This window comes from Podarcis tiliguerta, assembly GCF_965153285.1.
Source record: "Podarcis tiliguerta genome assembly, chromosome: 9".
Classification (NCBI taxonomy): Eukaryota; Metazoa; Chordata; class Lepidosauria; order Squamata; family Lacertidae; genus Podarcis; species Podarcis tiliguerta.
The window spans coordinates 42,818,033-42,837,473 of NC_139542.1; the positions used below are offsets into that span (position 1 = coordinate 42,818,033).

The window sequence follows — 19,441 nt, forward strand, 5'->3', positions numbered from 1 at the left end:
AGGGGGAGTTGTATGAACCGAAAACAATACCAAACATTACTTTTGGGTTTATTTTGGAGTGCGAGGCAGGAGAGCTAAGCTGCATCGGAAATCTGCCGTCTTATGCCCAGCTTTCCTTGGAAGTAAACCCCGTGAGCAGACGCTGCGATCCTTCGATATTAGGAGAAGCAGGTGAGCGTGCAGCCGCCCTGCGGTTTCCATGGCTACCTTCCGCCCCGCGTCCCCTCCATCCGCCCATCTCGCTCCTCTCCCTTCTCTTCGTCAGTGAACTGGCGCCTCGTCCCATTGGCCGGCCAATCTCACTCCATCCCTCCACCCAATGGCGGCGCGCCGAGACCTGCTCAGCGAACGCCTGACGGTCGCGACGTCTCGCGCGGCGCCAATCGCGGCAGCGGGGCGGCCTTTCCTTCCGCGGCCAATGAAGGAGGCGTATTTGAGGACCCGGCGCGGAGGGAGTCTGGCCCTTGTTGCGGAGCGTCGGTGGGCAGAGCTGCTGCATCCCTCGGCGCAGGTAAGGGGATGGAGAGCGGAGGCGACTTGGGGGGCGGGTTGTTTTAGGGGGTGCTCCTTTCATTGGTTGCATTTGGAGATCCCCCCACCCGAAAAAGGCGACAAACGCAACCCCTTTACATTTTGTTTACGGGCACCAAAATATTCATTTCTTGGCCGCTCAGGCCTGTTATTTTGTGACTTTCCGTTTTATTTCTCTCCCCCCTCACCGACTTCTCTCTCAGAGACAAAAGCTGAAGTTAAGGGTTCGGGAGATGCATTTTTATTTTTTATTAGTTGTTGTTAGTAGTTGTTGTTATTAGTTGTGAGTTATAGGAGAAGGCATTTCTTTCTCCTGGTACCTGTTTTCTTTCTCCTGGTACCTGCCCTTTTCCCTTATGGGGTATCCAAGAGCCCATATAGAGTCCTTACATAGGTTCCCTATTGGTAGGAGAAAATAACAGAGGCCAACCGGAGAATATTGAGAAGCAAAGCAGCTAGTAAGCCTGATCTTTATTGATCTGTTGCAACAGGGTGCTCCCCTCACACGCAGGAAAGGAGGAGGACCCAGAAAAATGGCATGCAAGGCCTTATAAAGGCTTTTGAAATTCCCATCCTGTAGATCAAGACCACCCCCAGAAACATCTACATACATCACAGAAGGGGTGTAACCTAAGACCACCCCTCAGATACATCCCACCTACATCACAGAAATTTTAATATTGTTTTTTTTCCTGTTGTTGTTTATCTCCTGTCTAGCAGGTTACTTGATTGGATTTCCTGGGTAGCCAGGCCAGTCTTTTGTAATGATAAATACTTAGTTCCTGGCCAGGTCACAGGCTCATACCCTATTCAAACAGACATATCCTTAAGACAGGATTTGTGAGGAAGGAGACAATGGGGAGGCTTTTCCAGTTTGACCTTGCAGAAAAAGGATTTGGTCAGTTTAGGAATCAAAATGGTTCCAGGTTGGCCTTCCTGTACTGATCTATGTATGTGCTTGGTTGGCACACTTATGAACATTACCATATATCTAAGACAATAAAATTCCTATTACACTGCTTGCCTGGTAGAACAAGAAAGCAAACCATGGCTTGATATTCTAAAGTTTATATTACTTGTTTGTTGTGGTTGATGAGCTTGGCCAGGCCTGACAGATGGACTGTCTAGTTTTTATGTAACTTTTTTAAGACAGATGAGGTAGCATGTTTTAAGAATGTAACATCATTATTATTTACCGGCTCTTCTCCAAGGATCTGTAGGCATTCTCCTCCTGCAACTCGTTCCTAACCAAACTTTGGGATAGGTGGGTTAGGATGGATAGTGGGAAACCACTTTACTGGTCCCCCCCCCCCCACAATTAAGCGGTGTATAAAATTTACGGTATAATAAGTAAAATACAAGGACTAGACCAAGAACATCAAATGTACTTTGTGGCTGAGCAGGGAGTTGGCCTAGTCTGATGCTTGAGCCACTGTATCCTACAACATTAGCCCAGTTTAATTAGATAAATGTGCTGCGGAGTAAACATCCTTGAGATTCTGCTATAAGGTTTCATTATTTTGCATGCTTAAGTATTGCTTCACAGAGCTAGGATGTATCCAGTTTCAGTCATAGTCTTGCGTTGTACAGGAACCAATGGGTGGCATGCTCTGGCCTCTGTCACCAGCAGGGGTACACAGGGCAACTAGGAAGACCAAGAGGAAGACCAGCCTGGCCCCCTCAGTCTGCCAGTAAAGGAATAACTGCTCCAGTGCTTGCTTTTCATGCCTCCCCATTACTTTTCCCTATTGAGTTGTGCTGTTGGAAAGCAAACCTGCAGGCAGAGCTGTCTTATCTCTTTTAACTTGTAATGACAAAAAGGTCAAGGGCCCCTGGACAGGTAAGTCCAGTCAAAGGTGACTATGGGGTTGTGGCACTCATCTTGCTTCAGGCTGAGGGAACAGGCATTTGTCCACAGACAGCTTTTCTGGGTCATGTGGCCAGCATTACGAAACTGCTTCTGGTGCAGTGGAACACCGTGACAGAAACCAGAGCTCACAGAAATGCCGTGTACCTTCTTGCCACAGCAGTACCTATTTATCTACTTGCACTGGCATGCTTTTGAACCGCTATGTTGGCAGAAGCTGGGACAGAGCAATGGGAGCTCACCCCACTGCAGGGACAGAGCAATGGGAGCTCACCCCATTGCAGGTATTCAAACCGCCGACCTTCCAATCGGCAAGCCCAAGAGGCTCAGTGGTTTAGACCACAGCACCACATGCTCCCTTTAACTTGTAATATGGGTAGAAGAATAGATTATTGATACTGTTAGGAGGTTGAAATGTGCATAATTATAGCAGATAGATTGGGTAAGTTATTTGATACATTGCAATTCACTTTGAGTTTACTTTTTATGTAAAAAAAAGTGTGCAATAAATAAATAATAGACCTCAATCATTTCAGATTTTAGTAACTTGCCAGTCTGGTCTGGTACCTGGCTGGACAAAGGAGGAGATATAAACTTCCTCCAAATAGATTCACCTGAATATCAAGTGCAGCACAAAGTAAGGCTTGAGGTACAGAAAGGCAGAGTAGCCATTATAAGGATTTCACCCCCCTACTCAGGTACCTTAACCTGCAGTCACTCAGTTTGATTGCCGAGGTAGGATTGGGATTATGTTGTTGTGGCACTCTTAATGTTAGTTGATTTTCACACATATTGGGGATGGCTAGCCTCTGGCTCTCTAAATGTTGCTGGACTATAACTCCTGTCATCTTTGACCATTGGCCACTCTGGAGGGTCTGGATTGGTCCATGTGGCAAGCCAAAATTTTTGCTCTGACTGAATAATTAGAAGAGCACAGCATTAAATTCCTCTTTATTAAGAGTTACTTTACTGCATCAGGTTAAGCAAACGTACACATATGCATTTGAAAGCTTGTATGTGAATGCTTGAGGGATGTGGGTGGTGCTGTGGGTTAAACCACAGAGCCTAGGACTTGCCAATCAGAAGGTCGGTGGTTCGAATCCCCATGACGGGGTGAGCTTCCGTTACTCGGTCCCTGCTCCTGCTAACCTAACGGTTTGAAAGCATGTCAAAGTGCAAGTAGATAAATAGGTACCGCTCCGCGGGAAGGTAAACGGCATTTCCATGTGCTGCTCTGGTTCGCCAGAAGCAGCTTAGTCATGCTGGCCACAAGACCTGGAAGCATGTAATTTGATCTTATACCTCCAATATTGAATTCTTTTAAAAACTTTGTTCAGTCTGATGCATTAGCAATGCCACATAGGTAAGAATTGGTTTGGACTGAAATCGGTATGTAAACCACTCGTAGCATGAGGCATACTTTCCCTAATGGCACCTCCTGCTGCTGCCACGCCGCCAGAGTGCAACTTCCGTTTGCATCCAGGGACAAGGGTTGCACAAGGGAGATCTACTTCCGGGTTAGTGGAGCGCGTAACCCGCAGCATTTGTAAGGGGGGACGGTACATAACATGAGGTACCACTGTAATTGTTTTTGTAGTTAATCCTTGGATGCTGTCTCGAGGTAAATCCTAGTAGTTTCATGCAGGGCTTTCAATTTACTTTTTATTATGTAACAGATAACTAGCATGATCAATCAATTTATGGCCAAGCAGCACATTTCCTTCTTGTCAGGCGGTAGAGGAGATTCTGTCAATGTATACAGCGCAAGCAGGTATGAATTAATCTCTTCTCCTACCGGACAAGGACAAAGGGCAAGCAGCGACATCTGTTTAACTCTGTTGTCTAGTATGGAAATGGATAGATCTTGTCCCCTACTATTTTTATGCAAGTCAACAGCTGCACACTGTGTTGCCGGCCGATGTCATTTTGGTTATGGTGTCTTTACCATGATGTCTATTTACTGTTCCTAGAATCCTGCAGAGAAGCTACAGGTGTGATGTTCCAGAACTGAACGATGGCAACTAACGACAGTGTTGGCATACTGAATTCTGCTTACCTGGCTGTAGAATATATAGACTCTTTCTTGCCTGAGAATCCGCTACAACAGCCATTTAAAAATGCTTGGACATATATGCTGAATAACTACACCAAATACCAGATTGCAACCTGGGGATCACTTCTTATGCATGAACTTTCCTACTTTTTAATATGTTTGCCTGGATTTATCTTTCAGTTTATACCTTACATGCAAAAGTATAAAATACAACAGGTAAGATGGAGTGTTGTCTGGTATGAAAAATTCCAGCTCTGGTGTCATACATGGCTCCAACAAGTGGCATAACTTTGGAGCTCCCCAGATCATGAGCTCACTTCCCATATTCTGCCAGCTTGCGACTGGTGACATTTTTGTGAGCAGCCTCTTTCAGAGGATAGAAAAAACCCGATCTTATGCTTTACTCTGCTTTTATAACAAACATGGAACAACTTACACTTATTTATGTGATTGTATAATTATTATGCATATTTTGGTTAATTTCTTATATAAATATTTAGTTTAGCTATCTGTGAGTACGTATTGCTGACTTCCAATCTGAATTCCGGGTGGTACTGTTGAAAAGCACGAGGCAAAGGGCCTTTGGCAGTCTGGCCTCTAACTTGCAGGCTTTCAAGTAAATAGGGTGTTTGTGTATGTTTTGATATATTATTGTAGAAAGTGGAACGTCTGAAAAAGTTTGCCAACAGTATTATTTGCTAGATGTTTACTGTTATCCTGCACACTACCCCAAAGGACAAGAGGTAATGTTAAAAATGTATTTAAGCTGGAACGCTACACGGATTAGTTGGTGTAGGATTCTATCTTAAGCAATGCATAGGATTGCATTGTTGAGCTAGTAAATGAAGAAAGGAGATAACATTGTACAGTTGCTAGTTTCCCCCACAGAAGCTGTAGAGTGGCTAGAACACAGGTGGGAACCAGTGGTCCCCCAAACTGTCCTGTCATCTCTGACCATTGGCAATGCTGGCAGGGGCTGATGGGAGTTGGGGCAGTCTGCAAAGCTTCAGGCTATCCATCACTAAGCTAGAACATGGCCCCTGTATATAGCATCAGTCCTGGGCACTCTTCTTTTTAATAGTAACTGTGTGTGAAATTCGCTTGAGTGACATACACCCGATACCTGAATGGTATATATGTAATAACATAAAGCTTGGAGTATTGCAATACACTGGTGCCTCGGGTTACAAACTTAATTCGTTCTGGAGGTCCGTTCTTAACCTGAAACTGTTCTTAACCTGAAGCATCACTTTAGCTAATGGGGCCTGCCGCTGCGCCATCGCCACGCGATTTCTGTTCTCATCCTGAAGCAAAGGTACTATTTCTGGGTTAGCAGAGTCTGTAACCTGAAGCGTCTGTAACCCGAGGTACCACTGTATTGAATAATAAGTCAGTGAAATTTGTATCGTATAGAATTCTGGTGCCTTCTCAATCCAGTTTCTACTAAAAAGGTAGATAGATCATAGTATCCTGCTTCCTAATGAGATCCGGAGCCCAGTTTGCTATAAAACCATGATTACTTTACTGTGCTTCTACAGCCTTCTTGAAACAATGTACAGGCTCCAAACTAATTCAGGGGTGGGGAAACCTGTGGCCCTCCAGATATATGAGCTCCGCTCCTTCCTGACCATGGGCTATGCCGGCTGGGGCTGACAGAATCTGGAGTTCAACAATGTTTGGAAGGTCACAGGTTACTCATCCCTGCTCTGATGCCATAGATGCTGTGATCTATGCATACCATAACTGTTTCCTTTTGACTTGAAAATAGCATTTGTAATGTTGATTCATTAACAATAAATTCAGACCAAATGGCAACACTGTTCCTGGGCTGAAAGACAAAAATCTGAGCATTCTAACACTACTTTAATATTTATCTCTTGCCTTACCCCAAGTACACCTGGAGTAGGATGATAATTGACAGGGAATCAACATTGAAATGTATATCTGATATGAATGGAAACATTGATAATCGCAGGCAGCAGTGTTGCTGCATTTTGGGGCAGTATCAGTTGAAACAGTGTCAAATAAGACAAAGCTGATATTCCGATACCTTTAATTTAGGTATTCTTCTATTATAGTATGAAGTACTATTAATTTAGTACTTATTCCCATGTATCACATCTTCAGTAATATCCTTGGAATATTCTACTTCTATTTATAAGATACTTTTATTTCTTGTTTACAGGATAAGCCAGAAACCTGGGAAAGACAATGGAAGTGCTTCAAGGCGCTTATGTTCAATCACTTTTGTATTCAGTTTCCTCTGATACTTGGTACCTATTACTTCACAGAATATTTTAATATTCCTTATGACTGGGAAAGCATGCCAAGATGGTAAGTAGATGGATTTCACTTAAACAGCTCTGTGCAGTTAAGTACTTCAATAAATGCAGTGTTTCTCAAATCCTGTTATGATCAAGCACTGCACTTCAGCATATGGAAGATTTCTAAAAGTTCTGCACAGAACAATAATAAAAAGTTTCTAGTAGTCAGTCATTTTCAAGCTGAGCTTTCCCTATAAAGCTTTCTTATCATTACAAAGTACAACTGATTTGCAAGAAAGAAAGATGTTAATGGATTAAGTAAATTTTATGTGAAATTAGTTTTAGAAAACTGCTACAATGATTTGTAAAAAGCAAAAATTGGGTTGGGAGACAAGGTGTCCTAATCTATTGTACTTGTCTTAACAAATGCTTCTCTTTCCCTACCTCCCCCCCCCCCCAGGTATGTGCTACTTTCTCAATGTTTTGGATGTGCTGTGATTGAGGATGCCTGGCATTATTTTCTGCATAGGCTGCTGCATCACAAGAGAATATATAAGTACATCCACAAAGTGCATCATGAGTTTGTGGTATGCATTGCCTTAAATTCTTGTTGAACGTTACCTAGTTAATGCTGTAATGCTGTGAGCATATAAAAGCACTAGGCATACATTAGCTATTCTTTTTGTAAAAAGGGAGAAGAGAAAACAGCACAACGCTTAGCAAACTGTTTTCATCAAGAGTTTAATATTGCTGTAGTTGGACAGACTTCGAAACTGATTGCTCAAAATAGTTCGCCATTTTAAATGCTGTGCTCTGAATATGTCTAACTTCTTATCCACCAATGACTGGCTATAAAATACAAACATCCCTTCAGCGGGTTTCCCCTACAAATGATCTCTGCCTGTTATTCTGATAATGATTATGTAGGTTAGGAACATAACCCACTTTGACCTGGTATATTTGTAGTGAAGTCTGACCAGCACAATTCTCCAGTCTCCTGACTTACTGAGGTCCTATTAAACAGAGAGACCAGTGACTGAACTTTAGTCCTTCTGCATCACTGTGCTGTACAACTGAGCTAAAGCCCACCTGTAAGGTTTCAACCTGGATTGGTTGGTTTCCCTAACAACCATCCTCCAATTGCTTTTTTGAATAGCTAGCTTCTATTACCGAAATAACACTCAGTCGGGAGCATAGACTAAAGACTCAGAAAAACCACTTCTGAGGTTTGAAGGTGAGGAGAGCATCACTGTAAAGTTTTCATATAAGCCATGATTTGCTTCCATTCTGAATATTTTACAAGGGGTTCTTATTCTGTCGTCTTAAGTAATCATCGTTCTATGCTACCAGTTGAGATTATAGTGTTTCAGGGGCAGTCCAGAATTTGTAGCCATAAAGAGTTGGAGTAGAGCTAAACACAGTTCACTCATTCCTCTGTTACCTGTATGTAACATTAAAACCAGGATCTGAGTGCGAGAGGGGGAGAACTCTGCTAGAACAACCTGGCCATGCAGGAAGTACTGTCGTAACTCGAGTTACAAACACTTCAGGTTACAGACTCCGCTAACCCAGAAGTAGTACCTCGGGTTAAAAACTATACCTCAGGAAGAGAACAGAAACCGTGCGGAAGCGGCAGGAGGCCCCATTAGTTAAAGTGGTACCTCAGGTTAAGAACGGTTTCAGATTAAGAACGGGCCTCCGGAACAAATTTATTTGGTAACCCACTGTATACATTTCAGATTAGCCGTAAAGTATATTAATGTCTTGGCATACAAAACAGCATTTTTTCCCCTCTTCCTCCTTTCATAGGCTCCGTTTGGAATGCAAGCTGAATATGCACACCCTCTGGAAACCCTTATCCTTGGAGCTGGGTTTTTCATTGGAATAATGGTGTTTTGCAATCATGTGATTCTTCTGTGGGCATGGGTGATCTGTCGCTTGCTGGAGACCGTTGACGTCCACAGGTAATCTACTTTCGCTGTTCAGTCTGGTCATATTCATCAGAAATATAGAGGGTTGTATTCAACAACGTGTTACTTGGGGTATTAGACCTAAATTAGTTATCTAGGTGTACTCTTAAGTCACACTTCGTTGAATACCACCCAAAGTCACCAGGTAAAATCTAGACAAATGACTTTTTTTAAAAAAAATCTATTAACTATTCAGGATTTCCTCTAAATGTCCTTATTCTAAGTGCATGTATTTAAGACTGAAATCCTGTGCATTCCTACCTTAGAGTAAGTTTCAATGACTTTAGTAGAGCTTGCATAAACATTCAGAGGATTCTACTGCACATGATTCTTTAGATGACAAGCTTACAAACTAATTTGATACTCTTTGAGCAAGTAGGGTCATCTTAAGTTCCACATAAAAGCTGCTCTATTAAGTATGATTAAGATGTAACTGGAAACTATGCTACCTAAATGAGCCTTAGGCTCACATGCTCCCTCTTCCCCTCTATTTTCACATGTCAAAGATAGATACAGAGTGGCTGGGGCAACCCAGCCAGATGGGCAGGCTATAAATGAATGAATGAATGAATGAAATGAATGAATGAATGTATTTATTTATTTATTTATGATAGAAAGCTTTTTAATGTTAAGCTAAGCTAACTAGAATTCCTTGTGATGTCTGAACAAGTGAAACAAATTATGGTTAGAGAGAACATTTAACCATAATTTTTAGTTGATGGGAACAACATTTGGAGACCCATAGGTTGGCCGCCCCTGATTCATTGAAGACTTTCCCAGCAAAATCTAGCTATGAATCCAGACTGTGTGTGTGTGTGTGTGAGAGAGAGAGAGAGAGAGAGAGACCACATTTTTCAACTATTTCATTCCTCTGTTTGGCATACTGTTGTAGACACTTTGTGCTGAGATATTTAGATGGCCTCCTTGCAGGGACTATATATAAAGCATGTATCATCAGTACAGAAGTAAGAAACACACTTTAAATACCACATGGCGGATGGTACTTCTACAGCTTCAGAAGTATGTTGTCCAGTTGCATAGTCCAGGAACTTCAGGGGTTTTACAACCAAGTTAACATGGAAACTGGTAAATGTCTATGGTTCTAGTCCTATACCCACTTACAAGAGAGTAAGCCAGTGGGACTTGCTTTGGATTTTAGCAATGCTTCACTTGAATGGAAATGCGTGCAATGTCTTCCGTATCTGTATTGTAAATTCTCCTCTCTCTCTCGCTCTCCTTAGCGGCTACGACATTCCTCTGAATCCATTGCATTTGGTGCCTTTCTATGCTGGGGCTCGATTCCATGACTTCCACCATATGAACTTCATTGGCAACTATGCTTCAACCTTCACGTGGTGGGATAAACTGTTTGGTACCGACTCGCAGTACAATTCTTACAGAGAGAAATTGGAGAAACAAGAGTGCATGGTGGAAAAGAAGACCAAATAAATTTCCCAGCAGAAATATAAGGAGGAGCACTTGACAAATGCACATAACTACCATAAACTTTTGGTTAAGCCTAGAAGATTTAACACCCTCTGCAAATTCAAAGCTATATGATGCTTTTAACTGGAGCCCAAGAACAAGCCTGCAGGGCCCTAGCTGTGTGCTAGAGGAAACGGCCCTATCTTCCTAAAATGAATGCATTTTCTATTTTATATGCAAGCAAAGCATATATATTTAAGTAAAGGTTAAAGATGAAGGCCACAAATTTGAATGTTTGTAAAGAACAATGTATCCATTTAGAATTCAAAGTTTGTAAAAGAATAAAGTTTCCATTAGAGTTGGATAGAACTGTTTGTAAAGTATTTGGATATATGAAGTTGTTTCTTCTGAAGCATACCCATAAAAATTGGTTTAATAAGCTGCTGAGTAGAACTTCCTTGGGAGGAAAAGTACTGGTGGAAGAGTATTTGCACATGTTAATAGTTGTTTCCTTTAAAAAACCTTTCTTAGTCTGGTGTTAGAAAAAATTTAGATTTGAGAGAGGAAGCTTTTTTTCTCCCCTTCTTCTTAATCTGCTGGGATGAGCCTTTCTATTCTCTTTTACTAAATTAACTGTGTCAATGTAGTTAATGTTCATAAATAAATATTTGCAAACTACTGAATGATTGCTATATTTTGCACTTGTCTTTGGAAAAAAAAATTGTAAAGGTTGTCTGACATTTTCATGTTTACCATGCAACAAATAAATAGATATATATATTGGAATTTGAGCTATGTTTTCCTGTTCCTTTATAACATTCAGAAAACGAGGGTGTTGACCATAACTAGTGTCTGAGAATATACATCAGGGATGAGAAACTTTAGGCCTGGGGATCAAATGTGCCTCTGCAGACCCCTTCATTTGGCCCTCTGGGCCCTCTCCACTCCCCTGGCCAATACCCTTCACAGACCCTGCTCTGTACCCTCTTGTCCGAATGGAGGCTGGAGTGGGAGGGTATAAGCTTCTGACTTTGGTGCGGGTGGTATCCTGCTGTACAGAGGTAAGACACCCATTTCTCTGCCAACCCATGAGCATGTTATTGCTTGAAGGTGGTCAATGAGCGAATGCAGCTCTTGTTTGACCACATCTCAGGTTTGTATGCAGGAGAGAGGTAAAAAACTACACAGGCATTTATTCAAACATCTTTGCTTTCCACTCTGCTGTTTCTAGAATTTTATTCTTCGGGGGAGAAAAAGTTTGCATGACAGTATTTCAGAAACAATCCTATATTCTCCGCTGCTCTTCTACTTTTTTGTATTAATAAAAGTAATAGATTTGTTTCCAGTTGTTGTTCTCCATTATATTCATTATTTGTAATCAAAATCAATTTGCCTTACCATACAACCTCCAGGTTGGGAGGTTGTCTCAGTTTTCAAACAAGTCTCAATACTAGATGTGTATTTGAAGAAAGAACAAATTCACATTTGCATGTTCTGTGTTTTTTCTTCTCTCTGCTTTGTTTGGGGATTTCCTTGGTCTGTTATACTTCACTCTGACCAGAAGATGGTGCATAATACTTCTTGGCATCATTATGTGTGTTCTAGTCCCCCCCCCCCCCCCGATTTTCAGTATCTTCCCCTCTGCAGTATTCTTCAATCGATAGTGACATCTTTCACATTCACACAAAGTGCCTAATTCTTCTATTGTAGAGAGAACTACTTCCCTTCAAAACAAATTATTTGATGATTTGTGCTTGTGATGCTCTCTGGCCACTCACACACAAATCTGTTTTCAGTCATGTTTGTGCCTGCAAACGTTTTGGGGGCAGTCACGCCGTTTCATTTCCAATCAGTGCATAGCCCATAACTTCCTGCTGAAATCCTGTAACTTTTTATGGCACAAATGTTCTTGCTTATCTTTCTGCCCAATGCACAAATATAAGTGATACATAGACAAGGCAAAGGTTAAATGCCCTGAGGGTGAGTTGCAAGGTTAAGTGCAAGCAGAGACATTGATCCAAGAAGCTTCCCAGCCATTACCTCTTCCTTTTGAAGGGTGGTGCAGGCACAAATCTCAGTGTGGTGAATAACAGGCATTTCTGCTCTGGGCAAGCAAATGGGCACTGCCATACAGTGGGCTGGGTCTGTGAGGTTCATTTATGTCAATGCTGGCATCTCCATGTCCTTGAGGACAGAGGTGGTGGCTCACGTCTCCAACTTCCTCTCAGGTGCCTCTGCTGGAGAGAGGCTCCTTCCTGTCAGGAGGGGCTGGGAGTGATGACAGCGGTGGGACACCTCTCTGACAGCCTGCTTGAACCTTCTCCAGGATCCAGCTCCTGACTTTTTTTAATCACAAGCCAGCTCCACCAGCTCTGACCTTTCTTGAGGCCTTGACCTTCCTCCATCCTGCTCAGGCACTTCCCTGGGTCACCCAGCTCTGACTGCCTGATTCATTCCCCCACTTCTTTGGGATCTGCCAGTCCCCCCCATGGCATACCCATAGGGCTTGTGAAAGCCCTGGTGACATGAGGAAGCAATGTGGGATAAACCGCCTGGGGAAAGGTTTAGCCAGATGGGTGGGGGTATAAATAATAAAATTATGATTAATCGGTGCTTTTTTTTTCAGGGGGTACTTTCAGTACCAGTATCTCCTTTTTTGTTGTTAAAAAGTGTGGCACTTACTGTAACTTCATGGTGAGTCCCGGCACCTATTTTTTCTAGAAAAAAGCACTTATTATTCATTCATTATATTATTATTGACCTGTGGTGCTGCTGGGGCTTCAAGTCACACGTGAATTTGAACTAATAAGCCGGTTCTTTGGCGACAGGTTTCCAGCCTGAATGTACTTGGGTGGGCCAGTAAGAGCTAAAAAGAAATCAATAAAGACTCCTCCTCTCACCTTCTCTCCAAAAAGAGAAATGTGCTCACACACATGCCAAAGAGATCCTAGGAGAGATTGGCTCAAATAAATAGGAATTCAGTTCCATTCCTTTCCTTTTCAGTTCAGTGTGCGTGTGTGTTTTTATAGAAACCGCATTGTTGTTGCATAGGCTGCCATGGGAATATGATTAGCTTGTATATTCTGGCACACAATATGCTATTCTAGTGATTCCCCAACCCCTCTCCCTTCTTAGGCTCTGGGGTGCATGACGAATATTTACATCTTCTGGAGCTGGGTTTTTAACTACAACCACAGTCATTCATAATCATGTTAAGCACAGGAAATGCCATGAGTGGTGCAGAATCCTCTTTTTTGCTTGATAGCAATTACTTCATCGTACTTGGAAACATACGGCTACCAAGCAGTATCTGGAAATATATTTGACACTCAAACAGTTTTTAAAAAGAAATGCAAATATGCATTTTGGTCATTCCTTCTAGGCTGCAGGAAACCCATCAACCAAAACCAATGGGGTTCATCTGGTCCCCTCACTCCATTTTTGGGGGTGTGGATACTCTGTAATTGTATGTGTTTCTTTCATGAACCTTCGGCCGTTGCGGGGGGCGGAGTGTTTGTTATGTGTTTGATTCTGCTGAATATTTACTACAGCCCCTGCACACACTTTATCTGAGCCACATTAAACACTGCGGGAATTACTTTCGAATGAATGTGCACTGTCCATTTATCTTTCTGCTGTTTCAGTTATTTTTATTACATTTGATTGTTTTGCATAATTAACTAATTAATCACCCTTTACCCTAAGATCCCAGGGTGGGTTACAACAATTAAAACACAATGTTAAAAATACTGCCTTTTGTTGATCCGCTTTATATGTTTATTTCAAACAGAAATGTAGTGTTTACAAGTTTTAAAAGATTAGTCCACACCGATGCAATATCTGTCATTCACTGAGCCCTTGCACAACGGGAAATTAGCCACAAAAAATGCAAAGAAAAGCAGGTGAAAGTTTGTGGGGATCCAAGATGTTCCCGCCATGCTCTCTGCTCCAAGCCACTATTGCTCTTAACCACCTTCAAATAACCTCCCATCACCACCGATTGACTGAATTTACATACCTCCTTTCTGCCAAGGCACCCAAAGCAGTTCACAATTTAAATTCTAAAACGAGAACATTATATAAAATGAAGACTGACAGTCCTCTACTGCCAACTGGGAGCTGATGTGCTCACTGGCCTGTCCTCCCTTGCCGCTGCTCTCCCTCAAGTCCTGCAGCAGCCCCATACAAAAAGGTAAAGATAAAGGGACCCCTGACCATTAGGTCCAGTTGTGACCGACTCTGGGGTTGCGGCGATCATCTTGCTTTATTGGCCGAGGGAGCCGGCATACAGCTTCCGGATCATGTGGCCAGCATGACTAAGCCGCTTCTGGCGAACCAAAGCAGTGCACGGAAACAGTGTTTACCTTCCCACCAGAGCGGTACCTATTTATCTACTTGCACTTTGACGTGCTTTCGAACTGCTAGGTTGGCAGGAGCAGGGACTGAGCAATGGGAGCTCACCCCGTCATGGGGATTCGAACCGCCAACCTTCTGATCGGCAAGCCCTAGGCCCTGTGGTTTAACCAACAGCGCCACCCGTGTCCCGCCCCATACAAAGGTCACCATTAATAGGCCTAGCTCCTATATACACCCCTGTTTCCCGCAAACTATGTACAGCCAGGGAAATGAGGTTCTAGTGCAAACTTCAAACTGACGATGTTCCTGGGTGCTTAAAAGACAAAGGAAACAAATTTTGCATGCATTTTTAAAAAGGTATAGAGATGCATTTAAGCCGTTGATAGCATTCACCCCACCATTGGGCAGAGTGAGGCAATTGGCTCAAGTGACAGTGGTAGCCCACCAGCCATTCCTTCTGGTCCCCTGGACATTCCACTCTGTTGGAAATCAGAGCTATGGGTGGGCTACAAGCGTGTCAAGCACCCGCTAAGTGAGCACTAAAGGGCACTACCCTGTAAGTGCAAAAGTTAGATTCAGCTGCCAATCCAATTTCCTTTAGGTGGTAGTGGGTTGGATAGAGTGCCATCATGTTCTTTGCCTCAGGTGGCAAAATATATTGGAAATGGCAAAACAGCTAGATGAGGACAGAGCGTGCTAAGAGGCCATGCACTGTTGACTGCCTGGGTAAGTGAGAAGACTGGAATGGAGTGGACTTTCGAGGAAGAGGGTATGGTTGTCTGAGAAGAACAGTGAACAAGAACACACCACACAGCAATGTTTTGTTGCCTTGCAGCATAATAAGGTATGACTCTTCAGATGAATTACCTCCCACGTAGTAACAATAAGAGACAGTGAATGAACAATGAGCAAGGTTCTGGTGAAAAGAATTCTGCCCCTCCCCTGCCATGGCCTTAGGCAGTCTTCTTAATCCTTTGCCCAGAAGGAAAAAGCAGCCGCACCCTCCATCTCAGCAGGCCACAGTGGTTGGAGAATTCAGGGGAGGAGGGAGTCGTGACAATGAACAGGGCTCTGCCACAGAGAATGGAAAGAAGGCACAGAAGAATCCAATGCTGAGGGCTGTATGATAACAGTAGGCAGGTTGGCCACTTATGATTTAATAATCATAATCTTTAAAAAAACCACACACACAGGAGAAACAAGAGAAAAATAATGTTTGGAATGACAACAGGAAAATAAAACACAGACATGTGTCAATGTCAAAATTTAAACTTGGAAAATTACAACTTATGGTTAAACCAAATTACAATGAGCAGTTTCTCTCTACAGGAGAGGTACTAGCAGGAAATTATGTTTTAGGGAGCTTAAATCTAAAGTTTCAGGAAAGTCTGGTGTACCTCATGTTCCAGAAGATGATTTGCTCTTGTGGCAGGTAGAAGTCTGGTAACTGCTTCAAGCAGCTGATCTGTTGTGGAGGCTGTGAATGCCATGGGGCTGGCACATCTCCTACCTGCCCCGTAGAATCCTGCTGTTTGTGAAATGAGTAGTGGCACCACTTAGCATAAGTGATGGCTTCATTCCATCTGAGTCATGGGTGCCAGTAAAAGCTGAGTCTGTAAAACATGAAAATCATTAGTTCCAATCTGAAATCAGGATGGGTGTGTGATCCTCTGCCTTGTTACAGTCCAGATATATTAAACCACTAAACGCTACTGCATGTTGGAATAAATACTAGTGGTCATGGAAAACCAATACCATGTGGCTGAAAGCATGCATTTAGCTACATCTCCTTAAAAAAAAAACACTTCTAACTACAACACAAGCAATACTGCCTGCTTGTAGACTGGAGTGTGTGGTTTCTAACAGCTTGGTTATGCCTTGCACGCCTCATATAGCCCTGTGTAAGTCAGGCTCTGACATTTGAGAAGTCTGAAGGTTGTCATGATGAACAACTAGTCCATCATCAGTGCTATAGTTTAGGGCTCCATTCTCTTGGAGCCCCCCAAAAAATTTAAAGGAAAAAACCCTGGATGTACATTTCCAAAATATAAGATAAAAAACAAATAAAATAAAACCTACATACAGCAACAGTGTTTTGTGTTGTGTAGGCTCCTATGATGAAAGTAATGGACTCCACCTGCTAGCCTGCTCCCTAAAATATCACTGGTTTACTCATTTCTATATCAATTACTTTGATAAAATACATATTTTGTTATGGCATTAGATACCTATTAGGTCCACAAATTAACATATAGCATATATTCAACACAAAAAACAGTGACAATTTGTTGTTGTCAAAGGACAGCTTGACATATAAAGGGCCCCCTTACCTTCAGGACCTTTGGGCCTTATCAAGCCTAAATCCGGCCCTGTCCATCATCCTGTTCTCACGCTGGCCAACCAGATGTCTGTGGGAAATCCGCAAGCAGGAAGCAAGCACAAGATTGCTCTCCTGTCTGGGGTTTCCAGAAACTGATTTTCAGAAGTATTACTGCCTCTGAAAGAAAGGTAAAGCAAGCATGAGGGGATTGTGGTCTCCATTTCATAACACAAGCACTGGAAAGACCCACAAATAAAAAAAAATATATACTTTTAATGTCCACAAGTAAACAAATAAAAAAGAGGCAATGAACAATATGCAAAGGACCTCTTTGTTCCTCTTTAATATGTTTTTTAGAGTATTTTTCATACTTTCTGTGGTCTGTGTTCTGATACACGAGGGTCCCTTATTGCACATTGTGTGGCATTAAATGCTTTGCTTTAGCCACCTCAGGGTTTCTGTTTTTAATGAAAGCCAAGCACAGGAGCAGCCTAATCTAGATTAGGACCACAATCCACAAGAAGGGGAAGTTTAGCTCTTCCTTCTCCCACCGCAATCCCTATACTGCATTAACCTTTTCAGTTGCAAACCTGTACCTGCTTACCAGGGAATAAGCACCATTAAACTCTGTGAAACTCATATGTATAGGATTGTGCTTTTTAAAAAGATTGTTGCTGCTTCACTGATACCTTACAATTATTTATTAAAATTGTGAACTGCTGTTTTTTATAGAAATAGAACTGCTGTTTTTTATAGAAATAGAGTGATTCAGTGCCTGCCTTGCATGTAGAATGCTCCATATTCAATAGTTATCATTGTGTAGGCAGTAATGAGATTGATGGACTAGTTTTTCTAGTCCATTAATATTTCGGGGGGGGGGGGGGATTCAGGCACATTAATATTTCTGGGTGGGAAATTGAGGTTGCTTTGTTACAGTTGCTTTGAAGCTCTTGCGCAACAAAGCACCTTTCCCCGCAAAATTGGATATATGTATGTATGTATGTATGTATGTATGTATATTGTTGTTGTTTAGTCGTTTAGTCGCGTCCGACTCTTTGTGACCCCATGGACCAGAGCATGCCAGGCACTCCTGTCTTCCACTGCCTCCCACAGCTTGGTCAAACTCATGCTGGTAGGTTCGAGAACACTGTCCAACCATCTCGTCCTCTGTTGTCCCCTTCACTTTGTGCCCTCCATCTTTCCCAACATCAGGGTCTTTTCCAGGCAGTCTTCTCTTCTCATGAGGTGGCCAAAGTATTGGAGCCTCAGCTTCAGGATCTGTCCTTCCAGTGAGCACTCAGGGCTGATTTCCTTAAGAATGGATAGGTTTGATCTTCTTGCATTCCATGGGACTCTCAAGAGTCTCCTCCAGCACCATAATACATATATATATATGTGTGTGTGTGTATACACACACACACACACACACACGTATATGTACAGTGGTACCTCGGGTTACATATGCTTCAGGTTACATACGCTTCAGGTTACAGACTCCGCTAACTCAGAAATAGTGCTTCAGGTTAAGAATTTTGCTTCAGCAGCAGGAGGCCCCATTAGCTAAAGTGATGCTTCAGGTTAAGAACAGTTTCAGGCTAAGTACGGACCTCCGGAACGAATTAAGTACTTAACCTGAGATACCACTGTATATGTATATGTATATGTATATGTATATGTATATGTATATGTATATGTATATGTGTGTGTTTGCAATAAGGATGGGAAATTGCGGCAGAAAGGGCAGGATAATGCTTGAAGCAATGCCATCTCATTTGTTTTAATTGTTCGGAATATTGTATTTTAAAAATTGTTGTAACTTGCCCTGAAACTTCATGATGAAGGATTGGCAACAATTCAAATAAGTAATAACAAAAAATGTCCCTGCAAACTTCCTATGAACAAACCAGAATGCTCAGTAACCAGGAAGTCTGGAAGTGACCTTGGAGAGTAGGGCAGTTTCCTATGAGTGTAAATATAAGCTGAATCGACACATGTATTAAAAAAATGATGTGAACATGCTTTTTTTTAAAAAAAAAGGTTTAAAATACTGTATACCTGTACAGTATCTGTAATTTGGCATTAGCTTACCAGCGCCATCTGGTGTCACGTTTGTATAATGCACTTAAAACACACCTAAAATGTTTTATCTGCAGCTGTACTCAACAAACATGTGAAACGAACAGTGACTTTTGAGCATGGGAAAACAGCGGAACCTTGTGGGATGTTAAAGCCCAGTCGCACCCTGATTGTGGCACGCATGGCCAACCTGAATAAAATATTGGGAGGCGGTCCTGCATAATCGATCAAATATTTTATTGTAGGGGGTGGCGGCAAAGTGACCTCGGCCTCTAGGATATGGTTCCTAGGGTGGCACGCGTTCTGGCAGGCAGGCATACATGCACTTCATCCTATGGAGAGGTTTGTGGCATGTGCAGAGGGTCCTGAGAGGCACACCGTCCCGCACCTCTTGGCGCGCGCGAGGAAGATTCTGGCGCCAAACCTGCAGGGCGCTTGGCCCTGGCCAATCGCGACGACTATGGGGGAAGCGGCCCGGGCGCCCCCAGGGCGCTGCCAGGTGGACGGGGTGGGGCGCGCGTGGCGGCACGTCACACCTTCGCATCCCCCGCGCGCGGCAGTGGTACATCCTCGCGTCTC

At 42.7% G+C, this 19,441-nt stretch overlaps 1 protein-coding gene across 1 annotated transcript; it reads left to right on the forward strand.

The window, feature by feature from the left end:
- The first annotated feature begins 354 nt into the window (after positions 1–354).
- Positions 355–10,901, forward strand: LOC310685346 (methylsterol monooxygenase 1). Its single transcript, XM_083457568.1, has 6 exons — positions 355–511; positions 4,369–4,667; positions 6,637–6,785; positions 7,176–7,302; positions 8,525–8,679; positions 9,927–10,901. The coding sequence occupies exons 2-6, from the start codon at positions 4,413–4,415 to the stop codon at positions 10,132–10,134; spliced, it is 894 nt and encodes a 297-aa protein (XP_083313694.1). The 5' UTR covers positions 355–511; positions 4,369–4,412; the 3' UTR covers positions 10,135–10,901.
- Positions 10,902–19,441: the final 8,540 nt, after the last annotated feature.

Excerpts from the sequence above, each read along its gene's own strand:
- LOC310685346 (XM_083457568.1), top strand. The coding sequence starts at position 4,413 with ATGGCAACTAACGACAGTGTTGGCATACTGAATTCTGCTTACCTGGCT. Across the intron at positions 6,786-7,175 it reads TGGGAAAGCATGCCAAGATG|GTATGTGCTACTTTCTCAAT; the intron begins GTAAGTAGATGG and ends CCCCCCCCCCAG. Across the intron at positions 8,680-9,926 it reads GAGACCGTTGACGTCCACAG|CGGCTACGACATTCCTCTGA; the intron begins GTAATCTACTTT and ends CGCTCTCCTTAG.